We start from the raw sequence: 24,021 nt of genomic DNA, 5'->3' as shown, positions 1-24,021 counted from the left end.
AAAGTTAATTATAAATATCTCTATCCTCTTCCCAAACAATACAATGTGTTTAGAAGTCTGGAATTGTGATTTTCTCTTAATGACATACATATTATTTTTGTCCAGTGTTTTAGTTACACTGTGATTTTATTTTAATGCCCTGCTGCCATACAGATTCAAATTAATTTTTGTTATTGTGTAAATTGAGTCAATATTTGAATCAATTTCTATGCTTACCATTTCTTCTTGCATCTCATGTCTTTCTTATGGGATCAGTTTTTGTCTTTTGAAGTACCACATGCTCCTAAATACATCCTTCAGTAAAAAAAATTCTTTTAGTGAGGGTCTATTAGTAATAAATATTCAGGGTTTTTTTTTTTTTTCTGATTGTATCTCTAATATTACTTTCATAGTTTAGCTGGTTTAGCATAGTTTAGTGCTACGGGTGCTAAGCAAAGGGTCGGCAGTTCGAATCCGCCAGGCGCTCCTTGGAAACTCTATGGGGCAGTTCTACTCTGTGGGTATATATTTCTAGGTTTACAGTTAACTTTCTTTTAGAACTTTAAAGATATTACTGTGTCTTTCGTCTTCTACTTGACATCTACTTAAAAGTTGCTGAGAAGCTAGTTCAGTTCTTTCTTCACAGGACATTTGTCTTTTTTTTCCCCTTCTGTTGCTTTGGTAAGATTTTCTCTCTGTGGTGGTCTTCTGTATCCTTATGTGTCTAGGTGCAGATCTAATTTTTATCCTGCTTTGGACTTTGCTTCTTGAGCAGAGTTTCCATATCTCTCATCAGCTCTAGAAATTTTTTAGCCAGTGTCTGTTCAAAATTGTCTCTCCTCTATTCTCTCTATTCTTTTTGGACTGCCTCATAGGTTTCCTCATTTTGGACCACTTTATCTTATTCCTCCTATTAGCCTCTTGTTTTTTCCTCATCTTTTAAACTCTGTGCTGCCTTTTGTAACTTTTTAAAAAAATGTCTTCTTGACTACTCCATTTGCATTTGATGTGCTGTTTCTTTCCATTTCTGGCTGTTCTATTTGGTTAATTTTTAAATATTCTCATCTTGTTCCTGTTGCTTGTTTCTGACTCCTCCTTTTATGACTTTAAACATTGGAATGTATTTATTTTATTGTCTCTAGTCACTATCTTTAACTTTGGTTCTTATTGGTGCAGTCTTGCTTTGCTCAGTCACAGTAAAAGACTGATCCTTATGTGTTACGTAATTTGGAATTGTGAACATCAGGTCCAGCAGGGCGTTATGTGTGGGAGTCCTGTGTGACCTCAGTGGAGAGTATGTCCCTCCAGAGTATGTTTTGCCTCTGTGTCAGGTTTCCTAGGGATATTATCAGGGTGTGATATCATTTTATATGCTAGTTTCTCAGTGAGGACAGCTTGATCCCAGAAGAGTCATGTAGTTTAAATTTGAACTATGAACTCAAGTGAGGGCAGACCCAAGATTATAAAATCTCAAGGGATACTCCTTCCTTTCCCCCATAAAAGAACCCAGGTCCTATTACTTTCCTATGTCAGTGAGTTGGGTTTTTTTTCCCACTAGTTGGCCCTTTCCCTGAAGCTGCAATGGTCCTAGCTTTAGATTGGGGAGGAGGTCTCATTTCCAATTCCCCACCTCTATGGTTTTTCCCCTTTTGTTAAATTATTGAAGAATACGTATATGAGTCCATTCTTCTATTTAAGAAATTACATGCAAAACAAAACTAAAATCCATTCTTCTATTTAAGAAATTACATGCAAAACAAAACTAAAATCTACTTTGCCTTTCCCCTTTTCTTTCCCCTGGAGTAACCTATGCTGTGTTTGGTGTATACCCCAAAGAAATGGTGTCCAAAGAAACAGACCATTCTTCCGTTACGAATCATAGCTTACAGCGTTTGTGAGGAAGTGGCAGAATGGACCTGTATGTCTGGAGCATTTCTGTTACAATGCCAAAGGGTAGATTTCATAGAAGCTGCCTGCTGGCTGCTCGGAGCATCTAAGTCGTACCTGAGTTGCGCTTTTAAATATCCCCACACTTTTGGAAGAGGAGAAATGTTGAAAACAGTCATGGGAAAATTGTTTTAGTACGCTGTGAAGTTTACCGTTTATATAGCAAGACTGAAGGATTAATTTATATCGCTTTTAGGTTACTCATTGTTATAACTTTTTCCTTTATAATAATCTTAGGATTGATTAGCGCTTCACCATTTATGCAACTTTCCTTGCATTATCTTAGAACAACATTGAGGAGAGATATGGTAGGCATCATTATCCCCATTTTACAACTAAGTAAAACTGAGGCTCATTTTATTTAGTTAGTGACTGGTAGAAAGGTTAATGACTCCCCTGAGGTTATAAGGTGACATGGCAAAAGTTTTCTTATGTCCTGCCATGAGAAATGAGGCAAGGGTTTTTTTTTTTGCCATGCTGTCCCTGGTGGCATTCTTCATTAGTGTGAAACTAGGTATCAGCTCAGTATTGACCAAAAAGTACCAGTGTTTTCTTGCAAGATTATTCAAAGTTATTCTTTCAACCATTTTCAGCCCCTGCTGTGTTCTAGGCACAGGGATTACAAATGGGAGCTGAAGTGCAGGCTTCAGATTTGGGGAGTGACAGCTTTCTGCTTTCTTTCTGTAGACTGATAATGATCTCCAGCTGCCGAAGAAGGTTGTGGATGCCAAGAGAAAGGTAACCATCTCCCATCCCCTTGAGTGGAATTGGATGCCTCTAGGAGCCCATACTGGCTGGCAGTAGACATGGCTGAATTTACAAGCTACAAGGAAACGGCCTCCAGCCGCCTCCTGCGGTTTAAGTTACAGAGTCTAAGCCGGCGCCTTGATGAGTTGGAGGAAGCCACAAAAAACCTTCAGAAAGCAGAAGATGAGCTCCTGGATCTCCAGGACAAAGTGATTCAGGCAGAAGGCAGCAACTCCAGCATGCTGGCTGAGATCGAAGTGCTGCGTCAGCGGGTGCTGAGAATTGAGGGCAAAGATGAAGAAATTAAGAGAGCAGAGGATCTGTGCCAGCTGATGAAGGAGAAACTTGAAGAGGAGGAAAACCTCACCCGGGAGCTGAAATCTGAGATTGAGCGGCTTCAGAAACGAATGGCAGAACTGGAGAAGCTAGAGGAGGCCTTCAGCAGGAGTAAGAATGACTGCACCCAGCTTTGTTTGAGCCTGAATGAGGAGAGAAACCTGACCAAGAAAATCTCCTCAGAGCTGGAAATGCTCAGGGTCAAAGTGAAAGAACTGGAATCTTCCGAGGACCGCCTGGATAAAACTGAGCAGAGCTTAGTGTCAGAGTTAGAAAAGCTGAAATCATTAACTCTGAGCTTCGTAAGTGAGAGAAAATACTTGAGTGAAAAGGAGAAAGAAAACGAGAAATTAATAAAGGAGCTCACTCAGAAACTGGAGCAGAACAAAAAAATGAACCGAGATCATACAAGGAATGCTTCTAATGACCTACGGATTGAGGATGGTATCTCTTCCACGCTGCCGTCCAAGGAATCAAGAAGGAAGGGCAGTCTGGACTATCTGAAGCAGGGAGAGAATGAAACAAGAAACAAATCAGAAAATGAAAAAAACCGAAATCAGGAAGACAACAAAGTCAAAGACCTTAACCAAGAGATTGAGAAACTTAAAACACAGATCAAACATTTTGAATCTTTGGAAGAAGAGCTTAAGAAAATGAGGGCCAAAAATAATGACCTTCAGGATAATTACCTAAGTGAACAAAATAAAAACAAACTCTTAGCCAGCCAGCTGGAGGAGATAAAGCTACAAATCAAGAAACAGAAAGAGTTAGAAAATGGAGAAGTAGAAGGGATAGATGCTTTTCTATCCAGCAGAGGCAGGCATGAGAGGACTAAGCTTCGAGGCCATGGAGGTGAGGCATCTGTGTCCAAGCACCCATCCCGGGAACTGTCCCCTCAGCATAAGCGGGAAAGGCACCGCAATAGGGAGTTTGCTTTCAATAATGAAAACTACTCTCTGAGCAGCAGGCAGATGTCCTCTCCCAGTTTCACCACCAGGAGGGCAGCCAAAACTTCCAACATGGGGGCAGGTACGGACAATGGGACTCAGGAGACAAAAAGAACTGATGACCGATCTGCACCTGGGTCCTCTCAGAGTGAAGGGAAAAAGTCTAGGGAGCAGCCATCGGTGCTGAGCCGCTACCCCCCAGCTGCCCAGGAGCACAATAAAGTTTGGAAGGGAGCTCCCAAGCCGGGCACTGAGAGTGGATTGAAGGGAAAAGTAGAGAAGACAACAAGAACATTTAGTGACACCACCCATGGATCTGTTCCCAGTGACACAGTGGGTAGAGCTGATAAGGCTTCTGACACCTCTGAGGCCCTCTTTGGCAAGAGGGGGCAGGTGCCTGGCAGTGCAAGTCAGATAATGCAGGCTGCAGACTCTGGTAGTTCTAAGGCCACTGGAGCATTGGCCTCAACGCGAAGATCCTCCTCAGAGGGGCTCTCCAAGGGCAAAAAGTCTGCCAGCGGCCAGGAGGTTGATCCCAGTTCCCCAAACTCCAAGGCTCCTGTTTTATCGAAGTATCCTTATAGCTCCAGAAGTCAAGAAAACATCCTTCAGGGCTTTTCAACCCCAAGTAAAGAAGGAATTGACCAACCCGTAGCAGTTGTGATGGAAGATAGCAGTCATCATGAAGCCCTGAGGTGTCGAGTGATCAAAGCCAGTGGCAGAGAGAAACCAGACTCAGATGATGACTTGGATCTAGCATCTCTTGTTACCGCCAAGTTGGTAAACACAACCATCACTCCAGAGCCAGAGCCCAAACAACAGCCCAACTCTAGAGAAAAGGCCAAACCCCGAGGGGGTCTTAGAACCTCTCTGTTTGAGAACGATAAAGATGCTGGAACAGAAAGTGAATATGTGAAACCTGCCAGAGCCTCCCCCAGTGCTGTGGAGCCCCCAGATGCCAATGGTGCTGGGGTAAAGAGCCAAAGGCCCTTTAGTCCCAGAGAGGCCTTGCGGTCCAGAGCCGTTATCAAACCCATCATCATTGATAAGGATGTGAAAAAAATCATGGGAGGGTCTGGAACCGAGGCTGCTCTGGAGAAACAGAAATCCACCTCCAAACAGGGGCCAAACATAGTGACCAGCAGCATTACTATCTACCCCTCTGACAGCAGCAGCCCTAGAGCCACCCCAGGTGAGGCCTTGAGGGAGAGGCACACGTCCACCAGCAACATCCAGGTTGGGCCACCGGAGCTCATGTCAGTCAGCAACCATCTTGGCTCCCCCTTTGAGCTCTCCATTCACAAACACGACATCACCCTGCAGCTCACAGAGACTGAAAGAATGGGAGAAGGGCCCCTGAAGAGCAGGCCAGAAACAGTGGTGTCTCGGAGCAGCATCATCATCAAGCCATCGGATCCTGTGGAGAGGAACAGCCACACACACCCCGCGGAGACAATCAGGTGGAAAAGCCATAACGCCCCTTCAGAAGGGGCCTCCGCAGATGCCAGACATGTTACTGTGCGGAACGCTTGGAAGACTAGGCGAGACTTGAACTCTTTAGATGACCCCCCAACTCGAAGAGGTAAAAATGTGGATTCGATCAATGCCTACACCCAGAGGTCTTCCACAGACTTCTCAGAACTTGAACAGCCCCGGTCGTATCTTTCTGAGCAGGGCATCCGGAGGGGAGGAAATTCAGGGGATGGCCCTGAGCTGTCCTCCAGAAGGACCCAGAGTAGCCTCACCGTGTCTGAGGTACTCACACGTCGGAATCAGGCAGGAGACACTGTCACAGCGGCAGTCTGGAACCACTCGGTGGCCATGGTGAGTCCCGTTTCTGACCCTTTCTCCCCATCCCCTTTCTGCTGCTCTCCCTTCCCCTCTCCTTCCACTTTCTCCTTGCTTCCCTCTGCTCTGGCCTGTGTGACCCAGGATTGGGAAACTGTGGAACCGGAAACATTTGGTAGAACTAGGTAGCTCAGAGAACTTGAAAATCAGGTGGGTTGGGCCTGACTAGAAGAAGGTATTTGGCAGAGAGCAGCATGACTTGCCATTTGTCTCCCCCATTCTGCCCCAATATATGAAGGCCACACCAAAGGAGTAAGGGCCTCTGTCCTCTTGGTTTGCCACTGTAGCCAAAGGAGCACAGAGCAGCACCTGGAAGAGGAAGCATAGGGACCATCTATAGCTGATGGGCAGCTTTGAGTGAAAGTAGGAAGTCTGGTGCGCTTTGTGTAGGGTTCAGAGGTGGGAGCCAGGTGGACAGGTCCTTGGCTGCCTCAGTTTAGAGCAGATCTCTGCAGGCTGCGGGCACAGGGGATGAGGAGAACAAGGGCTTACTCTGGGCGTGCTTGAGAAGCTTTAGTCCTGAGGGCCACTTTCTCTCACCCCAGACAGCTAGCTGTCTGGCCCGTTATAGCACCAGTCTCAGGGCAGGGCTGTCAGTACAGCTCATCACAGGATAAATCTGCCTTAGCTTGAGGGCCAGAGTGTCAGAGAGCATCTGAAGGAGAATCCTTGGGGTGTGGTGTCTCTTAGACAGGGAGCCTGTGATGATAAGAGACATCTTGGACCTAGACACACTGCTCCCTTCTTTAAAAAGGTGACTGTGTGTGAATTTCAAGAGTTGTTTAAGCTTACACTATGCTTAACACTTGACATCCCCACCCATCATCTCATTCGGTCCTCTCAGCAGCCCTGTGGGCAGGTGTTATCCCCATTTCTCAGATACAGAAACTGAGGTCAGAGATACCAAGTGTCAAGATAACCCAGTTGAAGTACTGGAAGAGCTAGGATTTGAATCCAAGACTCCTGTCTTTAAACCCCATGCTCTTTCTACCCTGCCCGCCTGTCCTTCTCATACTTGTGTTATTTCTCAATCTGCCTTTGCTTGGAAGGACCAAGGAGAAATTAAAAAGGTAGAATTCTAGGGGAAGGGGAGTGGGGAGAAAGATGGGCACTTAGGCTCCTGCAGCTTTGGACATCTGAAACAGATACAGGGTGAGGTGCAGGCATGGGATAAGAAAGGGAGGGTCTGTGAGCTTCTTGGTAGTTTCTAGGCGGAGCAGAAAAAGAGCTGTCTAGCTTCCGTGTCAGCACACTCCCCTGCCCCTGCCCAGGAAACGGCTCTCACACACAGAAGCATGCCGCCTGCCTGTACAGAACTCAGGGAAGAGAGGGCAGCCACCCGACTCGCCCACCCCAGGCCCTGACGTCTGTACGGCACCCGTTCATTTGTGAGCCTCCCAGCCTCCCCTCATTTCCAGGGAACTTTTAAATTGGCCTGTGCTCAGGTGAGAGCATATCTTTGCAGTTATGCTCTAGTCTGTTTGGGCAGTGTACCATTGGGGTGGGGGCAGGAGTGTCTTGTTCCTCACCATACTGTCCTCCACAGCTCACTGTTGTCATTTATTGGCACAGGAGGACAGTGAAGACTGCACACTCAGTGTCTACAAGCGACTGCACAACTCCCTGGAACGGTCTGAATTGCCTGCAAAGCAGGGGCTGCCAGAGCCTGGGCGGGTATGGGCTGAGGACCGGTTACGGCCACCCAGGCCCTGCGCTGAGGAAAACTGAGCCAGCTGGGTGAGGTCTGCTGTCTCTCCTCTGCTCCTGCTTCTCACTCTTACACCTTCCTGCCCCATGAAGAATCCAAGGCCAGTTACCCAGGCTAGATGCAAGGCCTTGGCTGGGAGACTGTGGCAGAGAGCCAGCCCGTGGCACAGGCCGTTTCTGCCAGTTGGCCGGAGAGAATCAGAGACTACAGCTGGACAAAGCCACCCAGGCCAGCCTCTCCCCGATGCATGAGTCTTCGCTCCTCGTTCCACTCCCCCTGGTAGTATGGACCACTCGAGCCCCCAGATGGGGAAAAGAGAGAAATTCTTTGTATCCGCCACACAACAGCAGCTGAGAGCTCTTCTCTGCTCCCTGGTTTGTTTCTGCCTCGAAGGGCAACTGTTTTCTGTGTAGTTAATGTTCTATTTCTCAGCCTCTTCACAGCATCCCGTTCACTCCTTGTTTGCCGTAAGGGCCTAAGTGTCCACTACCTACCAGCCATAAGCCCCGTTTGGGGCTTCCATTGCTTTCCCCCTTGGAGTTCTTTCCCTTAGACTTTTAAAGCAGAGAGGTCTGTGCTGCCTCTAAGGGATCTGGGACTATCCTTGAGAGTTAAGTTCCTCTGGCCTGGCCCCCTGGCTGAGCACTGTTCCTTGGGGGGCAGAGCATGTGGGTTCCCACTGGAATTACATCCATCTCTCCACCCCGGCCCTCTCTGCTCACTTTCCAAAGGCACCCAGACATGCACAAGCCCGGTGCATCCCTCCCCCTGGGCACCAATATTGCTGCTGGCATTGCCTGCTGTCTCCTGTGGCTGGAGACTTCAGGCCAAGTTCATCGTTTCCACCTTGGAATATCCCCAGACTAAGCTGGGCCTCACCGAACACTCTGCCTTCTAGGAAGTTCCCAGCAAGGGGAAAAGCAGGAAGAAGCAATTTCCCTTTAGTCCCTCTGCGAGGAAGAGGTCCATGGACTATGAGAACGCTCCCTCCTGTTCCTCCTCCTTTATCCCCCCAAGAGGAGGTATTGCACTTTACCAAGCTGATGCATTCCTACAGAAGTGGACCCATGGTCTCTCCAAGTTGGCTCAGGATGACAGCTGCATTGGAGGCAAGCTGATATGTTCCCACTGAGGGCCCCAGGTCTGCACGATGCAATATGCAGCAAACCTTTCCAAAAGCCATGTGAATAAAACTTGATTTTGTTTCCTTATTATACCAGTCACACGGAGAAGTTAAAAAGAACCATCTATTCTTGGCTGCTTTTTCTGTAGCATTTTCTCAGTTCAAAGAAGGATCCCCCTTCAAAGGCTGCCTTCATGAAGCAGGCACTGTTGCCTTCATAGTGGAAGAAAAGAGCATTAGATTAGGAGTCAGGAAGCCTGGGTTTTCTTTGTGGCTTTTTGGTTTTTGCTACTTTCTTGCCATGTGACCTTGGGCAAGTCATTGTCCTCTTGGGGGGGTCTCAGTTTCCCCATCTATAAAATGAGTTCTTTGAAATGGATGATGTCTAAGGGCACTCTGAGATGGCTTGTTTTCCACTGTCCCGTGTGGAATAATTCTTGCTTTTGGAAGGTGTCTCCCCTCCAACCCCTTCCATCGTTTTTCTGGGCCTTACTCTTTCCAGTTGTCCCAGGTTTTAATCCCATGGGGATGAGCTCAGAGAAGCTCCCTTGGCCTCAGTTTCCCAGTCTGTGAAATGAAGGGGTTAGCGTAGATGGCCTCTGAGGCGCTCTGTGACACTAACTTTGCCCAATGCCATGCAGTGCTTCTTGGCCCTTAGGCCAGGGTGCTTTCCATAACACAGGCTGTGTATACCCTGTTCCTGTGCCTCCTCTATGACAGGCTGTGTGTCTCCGGTTCCTGTGCCTGCCCTATGACAGGCTGTGTCTCTGGTTCCTGTGCCTCCCCTGACAGGCTGTGTCCCCGGTTCCTGTGCCTCCCCTGTGAGTTGCCTGGCAAGCGGTCGGCCTCTTGTCATCTCTGCCTCCAGTCAGTGTGGGCCCAGCACCCAACCAGCCTTCATTTGCATTAGCTTGTGCAATCCCATAGGAGGCATGAGCAGTACCTGCCTGCCTTCAGGGAACAGGAATGCCTTGCTCATACTTCCCTTTGAGATTTGCTGATCTAAGGGCATCGTCATGTGCTCGCCTTTCCTCTCCACATCCCTGCCTCAAATGCTCAACTTAAGATGCTGTTTTCAAGATCTTTTCCTGCTGCTTCTGACCTGGGTCACTGGCCAGAAACTAACAGGCTCAGGGTTGCAGCCTCCTTGCCATTCTCCTTCACTGGTTGGCAACCCTGAGGGTCCAGTGGAAACTGACCTCTGAGGTGGTCAGCTGAGGATATAGGAATCCAAGTGTTTGGCTCTTCTTTGGTGGTGGAAATGGAAGGGCGCCAAGCCATGCCCCGAAAGATCTCACCAATAATTACCGTCTTTGGGCCTTGGAGCCCTGGATTCTGGTGCTGTAGCTCCTGGTGCCAAAGTCTGGATCTTTCCTCGTTTCAGGAGCACCAATGTCTGCCACTACCCACAGTGCTCTGTGGAAGAGAGACAGCTGTGGTACCCTCCTGCTGGGGCTGCCATCTTGAAATCTGAGTGCAATAGAGTTTGATTGTAACCATTACTTCAGGATAAGTATTTGTTTCCTTAATCTGCACACTTTCTAGAACCGCTGTAAAATAGATTTTATTTTTAAATGTTCTCAGCATTGCAGAAAATACCATTTGTAACAGCAAGTGAAGGCTGGAGGCTTAGTTCCTCTGGGCTTCACATGGCTGGCTGGCCAGGCTGGCTCTCAGATTCCAAAGTTAGAAGGCACATGTCTGAAAAGCAACCAAGGTGTGACTGTTTGGACCCAGGCCTCACCATCAGGGGCCCTGGAGGAAACCTCCAAATAGAGAGACCTGGTAGATGAATAGTTGTCTTAATCAAGCCAAATATGTCCGCTGTTACAGCCAACAAACCCACTTTGATGACAAGTCTCTTGCAGCCTGACTCTGAATTCACAGACAGGTGTGCGGTCGTGGGAAGGCTTCTGGTGAGTTGGGGAACCTAGCGTTACAGAGCTGCTGGGTTGGTGGACATGGAGTTGGCTGAATGCTGGGAGCTGGTCTCTTCCATCTGCTGCTGCCTGTCTCTCTCCACTCTGATACTGAAAACAACCAGAGAAAGCTGCAGGGGTGATGGACAAAGAAGCTGTGGCTGTTTTTGTTTGAGTGGTGATGAAACAGCTATCGTGTGGGTTAAAGGGCTTTGCAGTGAGGCCAAGAACCACCAACTTTGGCTGCAGGCAAGCTTGCACATAAATCATCCCCTCCCATGGGGTGTGGGGCCTATATTGGTCTTGGACTTGTCGTCCTGGGGCAGTTTTAGTTCTTTATATTTAATGCATCAGTGCCAAGTGCTACCATTTCCCAGTAAAGGACTAGGGACCCAGAGGCTGGGTTCCCGGCTGTCTTTGCTGGGGTGGGTTTTTTTGTTACCCCGACAGGACTGCTTTCGAAGAGCTGCTTTTAGGAATTATCCTTTGAACACCCCAGGGTGGGGAACAGGGTTCTCCTCAGAGCCTCACAACCAAGATCATAGGAAAGGGGCCCTTATTTTCCTGCTGCTTCACAGCTCAGAACATGTATTGAATGGAATGTATTTTTAAGAGAATAAAGTCTATTTTTTTGTATTTTAAAGATTGGGAGGGCTAGGGAGGTAGCCCTCAAACTGTTATTGCATTATCGGCCCCTTTGCTGGGGCATCAGTCTCTCTCTGTCCACACCTACTTGCTCAGGCAGGTGCTCGGTCTCACCCCTGCCCCCTTGGAGTCCAGGTGCAGCAGCTTCTCCTCCATTCCTGCTCCAAGCATGGGACCAAGGAGGCCAGAGCCTGGCCCTGGAAACCGGGGCAAAGCCAGGAGCAGTGACTCAGGGCTCCTTGGGTGCATGTGTAGAGTTGAAGCTGCCTGTCTGCATGTATCCTCTGGCGCTCCTGCCTCTGTTGGCTCTGCAGCACAATGTGTAACCAATAAAAAGCTCTCCAGTTTCCACGTGCTCTGTGTGTGAGTCAGTGCTGCCACGTGTGTCGACACCCTCTCTGTGTCTAGCTGCTTCCTGTGCGTGGGTGCAGCTGGTGCATTTTACTGTATTTTAAATACCTCGCCAGTGACTGATGCTGCAGGACTGGACGTGTGGCTGAGGCTTGGCAGAGGGCATGCCTAGACCCACGTAGCTGAACTAGGAATTAGACTTGACCACATTTTATTTTCTGGCTTGTTTGTTGTCACAAAAACCAAGATCATCTCTCAAGCTGCCTATGTCACGTATTTAAAAAACAGTCTCTTAAAAGCACCTACCATTGGATCAGACACCCAAATCACCCTGAGGTCACAAAGTTAATGGCAGAGCTGGATTCAAATAGAGGTCATGCTTCAAAGTCCATACACTTTTCCCGCCACGGCCACTTCCGCCTTTACATCAGTCACACCATTGCTCAGTCCCGGTATACGGGTCCTCTCCACTGTTGCCATGCAGTCCAAGGCTAGGGGCAACCCCTCTTATCTTCCAGTAACACCACGAACATAAATGGCCCTTAAATCCTGTTGTTGGTTGCCTTTGAGTCGATTCTTACACCAACTCCATGTGTGCAGAGTAGAACTGCTCCATAGGAGCCCTGGTGGTGGAGTGGTTAAGAGTTCACCTGCTAAACCAAAAGGCTGGCAGTTCGAATCCACCAGCCACTCCTTGGAAACCCTTTGAGGCACTTCTACTCTCTTCTGTCGGGTCACTATGAGTCAGAACCAACTTGATGGCAGTGTGTTTGGTTTTTTTTTTTGTTCCGGTTTTCAAGGCTGCGACCTTTCGGAAGCAGATCACCAGGCCAGTCTCCTGAGGTGCCTCTGGATGGATTTGAACCAACCTTTCCACTAGTCAAGTGTTTAGCCGTTGGTGCCACCCGGGAACTCCTTTCAATCCTACAGAGAATAAAAGCCTCGTTTTGAAGAATTACACCAAGAATTGAACACGAGTAAAATCTGAGTTCCAGAAGCCTCTCCATAAGTAGCTACACTGCATGCATTTAGAGTAATGCACTTTATGGTTGGGGCCTGTGGGAAGGAACAGGTATTGCTCCCTCTTGTTCAAGGAAAAAATTTCCATCCGAATGTATGAAGAACTCAAAGATGGATGAGCACTGATGGAGTAATTTTAGGTGGGGCATTTTGCCTCAGGTACTTGCATAAGTGTGGAGAACACTCAAGCATAGAACACCTAGTGGAGACTGGGTTGGAACCCTGGATCTTTTCCCACAAACTGCACTAAATATCAAAGAATCAATGGTTTTTTCTAGATCATATAGGAAATGTGATCATTCTCTTGATTCACATCTAGATTGACTGGCCTACCAAAGTCGCTTGCTATAAAAGTGAATGAATACAGTCTCTACAATGGCTCAGGGACCCTGGTGGCACAGTAAGTGCTATGCTGCTAACTGAAGGGTTGGCGGTTCAAGCCCACCAGCAGCTCTGTGGGAGAAAGATGTGGCAGTCTGCTGCTGTAAAGACTACAGCCTTGGAAACCGTATGGGGCAGTTCTGTCCTGTAGGGTTGCTGTAAGTTGGAATCAACTTGATGGCACACAACAACTATGGGTCTTCTACACAGAACAAATGGCTTTTGACTCTGGAAGGTTTTTGAGAATTGTTTGTACACAAGCATTAACTGTTTGCAGCTTTGGGGCTCACTCTCTCTTCCCTGGCCTGACATCCCGCATAGAAGCAGAGCTGACTGTGATGCTGAGGGAACCTGGGCAGCGAGTTCACTGGCAGCTAGGGTGACATGTGCCAGCTTGCTCCAGACTGTTCACACCTGTTGTTGTATCTTAATAGAACCCCCTTTCTCTCTCAAAAGTGTCCTGGTTTAGAGATGTGGCCAAACCATGCACAAGAGGGCCCTCCAACAATTTAAATCTACTTTGCATGTTTCCTTCAACATTCTTGGCTTATCAGATTCTTTTTACAGAATCCAGTGACAGACTTAAAAAAGCCATATAGGGTGCTTCTGGGATGCTCTGAGGAGCCCTAGAACTGCCTCAGGAGGGGGTGGAGGGATGACCCGCACACTGGAACCAAAGTTCTGTCTTCCTTATGTTAAGATTTGGAGTAAGAGTGGAAGAAAGGGATTAAAAAAGTATTTCCTTGCTAAAAAGTTTAAAAACTGTACTTGTTCATCATTTTCCTTAAACAGAGAGAACAAAGATCCATCCGAGATCTTGAGCTGGTGTCAGAGCCCAGGCCTAGCTCTCCATGTAGACTTCTCCATGTCTTTGCAAAAATCTTTGGGGGCGGGGGGGCAGGGGGAGAAGATATGCACAGGGAATGGTTTTAAAAACAAAGTTTAAAAGTAGTAAATAGTTCCTGACTTTGTTTCCCTACCAAGACAGGGGTTACTTGCTAGAGTGATTAACTGGCTTATTGGCCAGTGGTTTTTCAATGAAGGTGGGCCAGAAGTCCCATGTCATCCTAACAGCTGGAAGCCTGAGCTACTTCCTAACTCCTTTGTTGCCTTCAGGCCACTCAGTACTGAGGATCAGTGTACCAGGAAAGCCACTGTCTTAGACAGCCAGGGGATTTGCAACAAAGCTACAGGTTCCTCTTCTGCTTGAGCCAAAGAATGCTGGCACTCAACACCTAATAGCCTTGTGAGCTAGGGTATTTAGATCAGGGCACCCAGGTTTGGGTAACAGAAACTTGAATAAATGCCGCTTTGGGGCCTTTGGTTGCAGTTTCTCAATAAGAGTAGAAAGTCTTACTTTTGTGCCTTGACATATTGAGGGTAAGAGGGCCGAAGTCTATGACTCCAACACCTACCTAGACTGAAGAGAACCAGTTGTGCATTACTTGCCCCCCAGGTCTCTGACAATGGGACCAGGAACTGGCTGATCTTAATACAACTCTCTGTAAGATAGGTATATCTTTATTTTAAAGAGGAGAGCACTGAATTTAAGCCTAATGAGTGACTGCCAAGGTGCTGCTCCATGCCTGGGAGCCCAGCTGTGGTAGGCTGAAAAATGGTCCCAAAGACATCCAGGCACTAATCCTGGGACCTGTGGCTGTTACCTTATATGGTCAGAGAGACTGCAGATATGACAAAGTAAAGGATTTCGAGGTGGGGAGATTGTCCTGGATTACCCGGTAGGCCCAAATACAATCACAAGTGCCCTTATAAGAGGGAGACAGGAAGATGTGATGACAGAAGCAGAAATCGGAGTGAGTAATGTGCTTTGAAGATGAAGGCGCCATAGTCAAGGAATCCAGGCAGCCACCAGAAGCTGAATTTAAGGTAAGGAAATGCATTCTCCCCTCAGACCCTCCAGAGGGAACGCAGCCCTGGGGACCTTTTAGACTTCTGGTCATCGGAACTGTCAGAGAATAAAGCTCTGTTGTTTTAAGCCATTAAGTTTGTGCTAATTTGTTATGGCAGCAATAGGGAACTAACACATCAGCTAACTAAGTCTTAAGCCCTGAAGCCCTTGGTCTTCATCTTATACAAACCCATTGCTGTTGATTCGGACTCACCGCCACCCTACAGGACAGAGTACAACTGCCCACCTCATATAACGCTTCCCGAATCTTTCTACCAATACCCTCAATAGAAATGGAAAGTTAACACATATCCACGGAGGGAATCTGGGGAATAATGCCAGAATGGCCTGCCTGAGGCCTGAACTTTGTTTCAAAATATATTCCCAAAGTTTCCGGATACCCATATGATGACCTGTGGCTTCATACTCTTGGCACATCCACACAAACCCAGTGTGGAAGTCCAGCCCCACCCATGGATGGGAGATCAGCAAGCCCATCACTTCTCTGGGGCCCCCTCAACCGTATCTTTAGACACGACCAAACCACTGGTCTCCTTTATATGATCACCATCACTATAGGAAAAACTGGCATTTCCAGAGGAGTAACACCCTATATTTAATACACAACTCCAACCCAAAGGACAAACAAAAAAAGATGACTAATTTTATATGAAGTTTTATTCTCAAAATATAAAAAAAAAAAAAAAAAGTCACACCAAGAGACTAAGATATTACTCCACAGTGCTTGTTTGCCTCAGGCTTTACGAAGGACACAGAATTCCAGACTAATGGATAAGTCCCTCCCTATACTCCAGGTCACTCAAAGGAAGCAACCCTGGCCATCTGACCACAGTGAGCCGGAAGCTGATTGTGCGCCCAGGTCCAGGGCCAGTTTCTCAGTAGAATCTAGTATCGCTAGAAAGCTTTGCTTACTGCAGTAAAACGCACACTGGCCTCTTCCTTAGAAGGTGCCTGTCTCACATGCTCGGGGACTGCTGTGCAGGGACGCCTGGTGTGGCCTGGCGAGGCAGGGTGTACATGGCCCCCAGGAACTGGTCTGCAATCCTTCCTGCTTCTCGCAGCCCACTCAGCAGAGCACCATGGACTGTGGCTGGGTAGTTACGGATTGTATGTTCTCCCGCAAAGAAGAGTCGTGGAATTGGCTATTTCATGGGAAAAATTAAAGAGAGACTCAGTAGGTTTTGTAAATACACCTTGTGTTTGAACTGCTGACCTCTGAAGGCTGATCCCCCAGTTGCTAGCCTATCATTCTACCAAAAAGCTTTCTCACAGCTCGTCAGTGAGCATCTTCCTAGAATTGGCAAGTAGAAATGGAATAATAAAACTGAGCCCAGCCTCAGTTCTAGGGTGATGCTTAACTGCACCTGTTCTTATTTATCAGCTTAAAGCTGGGGGATACTCAGATCTAGAGCTTCCATGCCTTGTGTGGCACCTACCACTCCCAGCGACTGAACCAAGACAGCAGAGCATTTGTTCTTAGGAACCTTTGCCTCAAGGCCTAGCTCAGAGCCGGCCTTAGAAAGCCACAGAACCTGGGCTACAGCTAGCAGGAGCCCTTACTACTCCCTGGAGCAGGGTCTGGTGATGTCTAGTTTAGGACCTGAGCTTTCCTCAGGGGCATGGCCTGGAGGCCTCCGGTGACTGGGACACTGCAGCGGTCTTCTGGGCTGTTACAAATTCTAAGACGCAGATCACATTGCTCCTCCCTTTTCCTCTTCTCGTGTCTGACAGGGTCCGGGGACAGAATGACTAGAATCTACAAAATCAGTGGCAGCATTTTTACCCTGAAATTCTGGTCTCTTCCCAAATAAGCCCAGGTACAGTTTGCCAGTTTCTCACCTGTGGGGCACCTGGAATTGAGGGGCCAGGAGTGATTGGCTGAGCCATTAAATCATAGTCATTTCCAGACGATCCTGCAGCTACGTAGGAATAGGAGCCCCGGGCCCAGGGATCAGCACGCCAGCGAGACACCACAGTCTCCTTGGGCTATGAAGAAAAGCAGGAGCAAAAGTCATTACTAGACACCAAGGACAAACTGTCTCTGAAAGGTAGGAAAGCTGTGGTCAGTGGGGTACGAGAGAGATGGAGACGACAGACATGAGGGTCAGCTGAGCGATGAATGCTGTTTTACAATACACAAAGGCAATGCCAAGCCTGACCAAGAACCTGTGCTGTAACCTAAGAGAATACACCACACGCTGGCTCAGTCTGAACTCCAGGTCCTTGTCGGCCCGCCCCCTCACTCACCTGGGGCACTGCACTGCTGCCAAAGATCCCTTTGAGAATGGCCAAGCATCGGCCAACGATCACATCATCGCTTATGTTTTCCATGATGCCAGCAGCTTCTCCTGCCACCAATGCCAACAGTATCGGAGCTAGGAAAACAGAAAGGACAATTCCAGGTTTTCCTACAAACTGTCCTCAAGAACCTCGCTACGGCCCACATTATTTTGGGTGCTCTGAAAGCTGACAAGAGACATGCAGCCCTCTGACACTAAAGACAAGTTATATTTCAGATACAGCAAATCAAAGTCGATCCTCAGAATGGAGCTGGTAGACTACAGTGAGTAAAGTGTGACTCACCGGCACTCTGCAGAAGACAGCAGTCCTGAAGACACAACTTCAAGCCTTACGAACAAACACTCCTATATTTAGGCATAGCATTCTTAGCCTTGACTGTATCAGACAGCTCCAGGACAATGGCTACAACCTTTCCAGTTATCCCAGGCCCCTCGAAGCCCATCACAAACTTTTTTCACACATTCAGTGAATACTTGTTCAACAGACTTACGTATTCAACAGTACTAGGTGCTGGGGATAGAAAAGCTATAAACTATATACTCCATTAGAGCAAGAGGTAAATAATCACATTAGATTATTAGATATAATCCATTAGAGCAACAGATACATAATCATGAACTGTGATAAAAGCTATGCAAAAAAGCACAGAATACTCAAAGAATACAACAACTCAAGTCAGATCTGAGGCAGTTGGAGGAGTGTGTCCTGGAAGGCCTGTTTGAAAAAGTGACATTTAGATCAAGACCTGAAGGCCAAGGAGGAGTCAGCCAGGTTGAAAAGAAGAGATGTGGTGGGCTGGAACATCCCAGGCCAAGGCCACAGCATATGCAGAGGCCCTGAGAAGAAGACAGCATGGTGCATTCCAGGACATTCGAGCAGAAGGTGTGCCAGAAGCCCAGGGAGCAAGTGGGGAGAATGGACGGTGGACAACGAAGCTGAAGGAGCTGACAAGGGCTAGATTCTGAGAGGCCTTAATAATGCATGATGAGGAGTTTGAACTTTTTCCTTAATGTGGCAGAAAGCCAAGCGGGGCTATCACTTAGTGGTTACTGGCAACAGCTCTGGTAAGAAGTGTCAGTGGGTTGGACTGGGGGGTGGGCTGTGGAAAAGAAAAGAAGTAAACAGATTTGAGAGTGATTTTGAGGCAGACATTGACAGGACTTGGCCTGGACGGGGAAGGAGCACTCACCTCCTGTCAGAAAGCAAGGTGCTCAAGGAACGAGTTCTGTCTCTATGGGGTGAGAGGCCCTGGAGGGTGGAGGAGGTTCAGGTTCAGGCAATGGGAAGAGGTGGAAAGAGCTGGGGGGTGGAATCAAGCTGGTGAACTGATGTGTCAAGGCCAGGCCTCTTGATGCTCTGCATGGCAGGGTGTCACCTGAACCTCTTACTGTCTTACATCCTTTTTTTGAGACTCAGGTATGGTATAAATATACTTTCTTTGGCACAGAATTAAGAGTAATCCAACTATGGAAGAAAATAATCAGAAACAACAGGTAGAAGTTTGATAAATACATTTGAAGGGAAGTGATCAAAGATCCAGGTGCAAGTCAGGTACAAAAGCCTGAGAATGAGGGATATGAGTTTCCCCACCCAGGAAGCCCTCCCGGGCCAACCCTACCCTGCTGGGCTGATTCTTCTTTTTGTGTGTTCTTTTCCAGTACCCTGGGCTTCCACCCTGTAACCCCCTCCACCCTGTAACCCCACTTCCTGCCCAGTTCTGGGACTGCCTGTATCCTTTTGTATCCCCCACCAGGCTGGGAGCTCCCTGAAGACAAGAATTTTTTTTCCATTTTCATATCCCCAGCACCTAGGAGGGATTCAGCACTTGCTTGTTCAGTCAGTGAAAAGAAAAAGCAAGGCATATATATTTGAACCACCCCAGAATATCCCTAATTCTGCCATCCCTATAAGGCTGTGGAAAAGATTGGCACTGAAGAGCAGTTACCTTTATAGAGGTTCCAGAAGAGGAAGAGCTCGCCCCTGCTGGCGGTTGTGCTGCCCACGTGCCCGAACAAATTGACGCTTGGGTCCCAGAAAACTCGGTCAAAGCACAGCACCACCTACCAGGAGGAGGAGCACACGAGTTGGTGGCAGGGCTCAGACAGTGTGGCTTTAAGCAAAGCTGTGCCTGAAGTACTTTCTTCTTCCTGAGACCTTACTGAGGTCTCTTCTAGTCTACTTTAAGCCCCAAAATCCCTATTATAAATGGTACTGTGTAAGATCACATTTATGGCTCCTTTAGTAGGCCTGGGTTTGCCACGTGACCCCAGAAGATGAGGAAGTCCTCAGGGATATTTTCTATAGAATTCAGCTCTAAAGGGAATGAACTTGACAGGCCTGGGCCCTCACATCAGACAGCTGAAAGCACAGCAAAATACACAAAAATGCACACCCCTGTCGTCTCTGAGTGGAGGCCAGTGAGTCTGGTATCGTGTGATGGTGTGCCCAGAGAGGGGCCTAGGTCAGTTACCTTGTTCAGGTTGCCAAATCCCATCCTCTGGACTGCAGATGTTTTCCACTCAGGAAGAGGAGGCACAAACTGAACGGCTGGTGGCTGCTGCTTCAACACGCCCAAGGGAAGGGTACAGAGAACTGCATCGCATTTGTAAATAAACGTTTGACTTGTGGAGCGGGTATTCACAGCTATCACTTCGCATCCTAGAGAGGTTGGAGGGAAAAGACGGTGTTGGTGACCAGGACGGTACTGAGTACTTGGTGGGCAGCAGGATCCACACAAGGTCACAGTACTACCAGTCTAGGAGACAGGTTGGTTATCTGAGGCAGAGGTGAGGTCACTTGTCGAAGGCCACACAGGTAGTAAGGGACAGGATTCAAACCCTAACAGTCAACTTCAGAGTCCTCGCTCATCACCACCATATTATCTATCTCTTCCCTCCTGATACGCTGGTGATCTTATGGACTAATGAAAGGAGCTGACCATTTACCAACGGTAAGTAAACTTAGACCAAAATTAGAAAATAAGAGTAAAATGTCTATCTCAATAGACCCAATACCTGTCCACTGTGATCAGGTGCTAAGAGCCAAGAAACGAATGTTATCAGACTGATACAAACTTAAGGTACAAAGCCTGAACCACTGCTATTTTTGAGGTGCACTTTGAAGCTTAGCTTGTCGACAGAGGAATGAGCTCAAAGTTGAGCACAGAAAAGGCATGTATTTTCATTTGTTTGATTTTTTTCCTTCAATGAATGTGTATTATTTATATAACTTCGAAAAATAAGCATAGCTCAAAAATAAGTATGAGAGTTCAGTACACACCCATCTTTCTGTAGCTGTAAAACCAGGGAAAATGACAATAAAAGCTACTGTTCTCCACCTGTCTGCACAAAAAGGCTGCCAATCTTCTCAACAGTACCAGGCAGATGCTCCCCTGATAGGAAAATTAACTGAGAAGCTGTTTCAGTGATAACTTAGCAGCTCCAGGCAAGGGAGGGGCGACAGAGGGGTGGCTGGTGGCTGCATCCCACTTGTCATGCTCAGGTAGTCACACAAGGGCCCTCAGTGAGGCAGGGGACTAGTAATCCAGGAGTTTGAGACTCAAGCAATTCCAAAGTTGTGTGAGTGGACAATGGATTCTCCGTGTCTGACATTAAAAGTACCCTGCGACCAGCGATAATAATGAGCTCTGAGCTACTACCATAGCAATCACAAGGCAGTTCCATCTTTGAAGTCAACTTCTAAGCAAGACTACTCCCAGAGCTAGAAAGCGGCAGAAGAAAGCTATCCCACCGGAATAGGAAAAGCCAGAATGGACCCAAAAGCCAAGACAGATGGTCAAATACAAAGGCAGGGTCCCACTGGAGTCCAACGACCAAAATCCCGGCAGGATGTATTTAGGAATATACTTTGCCAACTATTTTTTGTGTTGTATTTAATACTGAATTACTGAATATATTATTCAGGAGTCATAGTTTATAAAATATTCTACCAGGGAATGTACCCAATATTCTTGCTGTAGGTCCAGCTCAACACAAGATGAGATCAGTGCCCTGTTTCAGGGAAGAGATTTATCTTAACTGCAAAGCAGCGAAGTACCTGAAGCTGTGTAGCGAACCTGCCGAACCGCTGTGTTCAATTTAATGTCTAGGCCTTCTGCTAAGGCCACAGGCACACAGGAGTAGCCATTCCTCACTGTCAGGTGGCTGCCAGTAAACTCAAAGTCGTCGTCCTAAAGAGGAGGCAAAAGGACACATTTCCACATTTCCTTAATGTAATTGCTACCGTTTGTACCAAGTTCTTCTGTATGGAAGCAGTCAATATAATATTAAGGCAGATATTAAAGAACAACCACTCAGAATCTCTCTCCAGCTGCCCAAGGAAACTGAAAGGAAAAAGAAAAAATGCCAAAATGTTCCTAATGGCTTTCCTTGGAGAGTGGGATTAGGGCCATTCCTATACCACCAACTCCGGGACATCCATGGGGGAGAGGAGACGGAGGAGGAAGTGACCACCCAGGAAACTCAGGTGATTTTATCTGACTTTCGAATGCATTACTGATTTGGCGGCCCATCAGATTCACTGCCCTAACTACATTTTCAGTTGCCTAAGAGCAAAATCAGTTCTTAGTCCTTAAACTTACAAGCTTTAAAGGTGAGGAAGACTTCCAAAACTAGAGGAAGGCAATCTAGGATTATAAAGACTGGCCCAAGATAATTCACCTAGTAAAGAAGTCAAGATTTGGCCTGGAATATAAGAATCCCCTAAATGCTCTTATATCTTTCAATTTACTGACATTTTTTCCATATAGGGAAACTCTAGGAAGCCAGGACTTCTAATTTTATGAAATTACTGACGAAAACATAGCACAAATAGAATTCTTAGGTATTAGATAAACTACTGGGCTGGCAGCAAAACTCTCACAGATCAGATCTGTTCAACTCACCCACATTAAAAATTCAATATAATTACAAATGGATGCATATTAAAACTTCAAATGATAAATCAGTAACTAGGGAGGGTCTAACTTAGTATTTACATGAAAACCATAAGGGAACTCTGAATTTTGTAAGATTTTTATTCTAATAGGTTCAAACCTCACTGCAATTTAAACATTAAAGAATATCAGGATATAATTTAAAGATTAAAAAGTCAAAATAACTTTACTAGAAAAATGTATCATTAGTATTAAAACATGCAAGTAAAAATATAATATTTACTTTTACACAGTCTTAAGTTTGGTCAAAGTCTCAGAGTTAGCGATTCGTCTATTCAACATCCAAGAAGCCCTGTGACACCTCACCAGATGAGAATTCAAGAGGAAATCACACTTAAAGTCCCTGAGAAAAAATTTAACCAAAGATGTATAAGACTTGTACACTGAAAACTATAAAACAATGCTGAGATATTTAAAGAAAACCTAAACAAATGGAGAGAGAGACCATGTTCAAGGACTGAAAGACTCAATGTGTTAAGATGGCAATTCACCCTAAATGGATCTATAAATTCAATATGATTCCAATCAAAATCCCAGAAGGCATTTTTTGGTAGAAATTGACGAGATAATTCTAAAATTGTTATGGAAATACAGAAGATACAGAATCACCAAAACAATTTCAAAAAAGAACAAAGTTGGAGAACCTAACACTACCTGATGTCAAGACTTCTATAAAGTAACTAAGATACTGGCATATGAACAGACAGATCAACAAAAAATAAAGAACAACCATAAATAGATTCACGCTTACATGGTAAAATGATTTTTAACAAAGTGTCAGGACACTTGGATATGAGAAAAAAATCAGCTCTACCCTTACCTTTCACGGTTACAAAAAATTTAACTCAAAATGGACTATAGACCGAAACGTTAAGACCTAAGCCCATAAAACTTCTGGAAGAAAACACAGCAGAGAATTTTTGCAACCTTGCGTTAAAATTTTCAGGACACAAAAACGCAAATCGTAAAGAGCTAACTTCATAACTAAAAACGTTTGCTCTTTTAAATATGATTTAGAAGATAAAAAAGCAAGCCACAGTCTAGAAAAAAATATTTGCAAAACATAAATCTGACAAGGGACTTCTATCCAGAATATAAAGAATTTAAAGAAGTCTTACAACTCAACAAGAAGTCAGACAACCAGATTTATAAAAAGAGGAAATGACTTTAACAGATACCTCACCAAAGAAGCCAGACAAATGGCCAAAAAGCATATGAAAGATGGTCCACATCACTAGACATCAGGGAAATGCAAACTAAAACCATAACAAAATAAATACCCTACACCCACTAAAATGGATAAAAATTTTAAAACTGGCAATGCCGAATGCTGGTGAGGAAGTGGAGCAGAGGAAATTTCATGCTCTGGCGGTAGGTATACAATTGGGAAAACACTCTGGAAGTTTCTTATAAAGTTAAACATCTACTTTCCCTAAGACCCAGCAATTCCACTCCTAGATATTTACCCAAGACACGAATGTTCATAGGAGTTTCATTCATAAAAGCCAAAAAAGAAGAAACAACTCAAATGTCTATTACTGGAATACTGTGTATACAACGGAAAACTACTACACCATAAAAAGGCACAAAGTACTGATTATACAACGACATAGAGGAATCTCAAAAAAATTCATGCTCATCTCAAAAACTTCGTGGTAAGAGTCACACACAAAAGATTATACTGTATGATTACACAGCGTATGAGTCAATTTATCTGACATTCTAGAAAAAGCAAAATCTATAACAGAAATCAAGTCAGTGGTTGTCTGGAGCCATGGCTAATGGGGTGGGGGGCAGGAAGACTGACTGCAAAGGGACAGGGGAACTTTCAGGATGATGAAAACATTCTGTATCTTGATTGCAGTGGTAGCTCATGACTATATGG

General features: G+C 46.2%; 2 protein-coding genes across 4 annotated transcripts in view; one reads left to right on the top strand and one right to left on the bottom strand.

Moving 5' to 3' along the window:
- Positions 1-346: 346 nt before the first annotated feature.
- Positions 347-24,021, bottom strand: part of KDM1A (lysine demethylase 1A) — a 73,935-nt gene continuing 50,260 nt past the window's right edge. For 2 of the 3 annotated variants that reach the window (XM_010595065.3, XM_003415371.3), the window contains 6 exons: positions 21,239-21,371; positions 19,653-19,840; positions 19,128-19,242; positions 17,129-17,256; positions 16,721-16,867; positions 347-16,023 (listed from right to left, as the gene is read on the bottom strand). In XM_010595065.3, coding sequence (XP_010593367.1) covers positions 15,838-16,023; positions 16,721-16,867; positions 17,129-17,256; positions 19,128-19,242; positions 19,653-19,840; positions 21,239-21,371 — 897 coding nt within the window. In that variant the 3' untranslated portion in view covers positions 347-15,837. Of the gene's footprint in view, positions 16,024-16,052; positions 16,638-16,720; positions 16,868-17,128; positions 17,257-19,127; positions 19,243-19,652; positions 19,841-21,238; positions 21,372-24,021 lie in introns of those variants that run through there. The other variant, XM_010595066.3, reaches the window with a different exon arrangement.
- LUZP1 (leucine zipper protein 1) lies at positions 2,721-11,197 on the top strand. Its single transcript, XM_023554340.2, has 2 exons — positions 2,721-5,780; positions 7,377-11,197. Exons 1-2 carry the CDS (start codon positions 2,733-2,735, stop codon positions 7,530-7,532), a joined length of 3,204 nt encoding a protein of 1,067 aa, XP_023410108.1. The 5' UTR covers positions 2,721-2,732; the 3' UTR covers positions 7,533-11,197.

This window comes from Loxodonta africana, chromosome 3, assembly GCF_030014295.1.
Source record: "Loxodonta africana isolate mLoxAfr1 chromosome 3, mLoxAfr1.hap2, whole genome shotgun sequence".
Lineage (NCBI taxonomy): Eukaryota > Metazoa > Chordata > Mammalia > Proboscidea > Elephantidae > Loxodonta > Loxodonta africana.
Note: the sequence above shows the minus strand (reverse complement) of the source record. Positions and strands in the feature narration are given on the sequence as shown.

Bases quoted from the DNA above. Each gene is read 5' to 3' on its own strand.
- LUZP1 (XM_023554340.2), top strand. From the start codon at position 2,733: ATGGCTGAATTTACAAGCTACAAGGAAACGGCCTCCAGCCGCCTCCTG. The intron at 5,781-7,376 runs GTGAGTCCCGTT...TTATTGGCACAG, and splicing joins GGAACCACTCGGTGGCCATG to GAGGACAGTGAAGACTGCAC.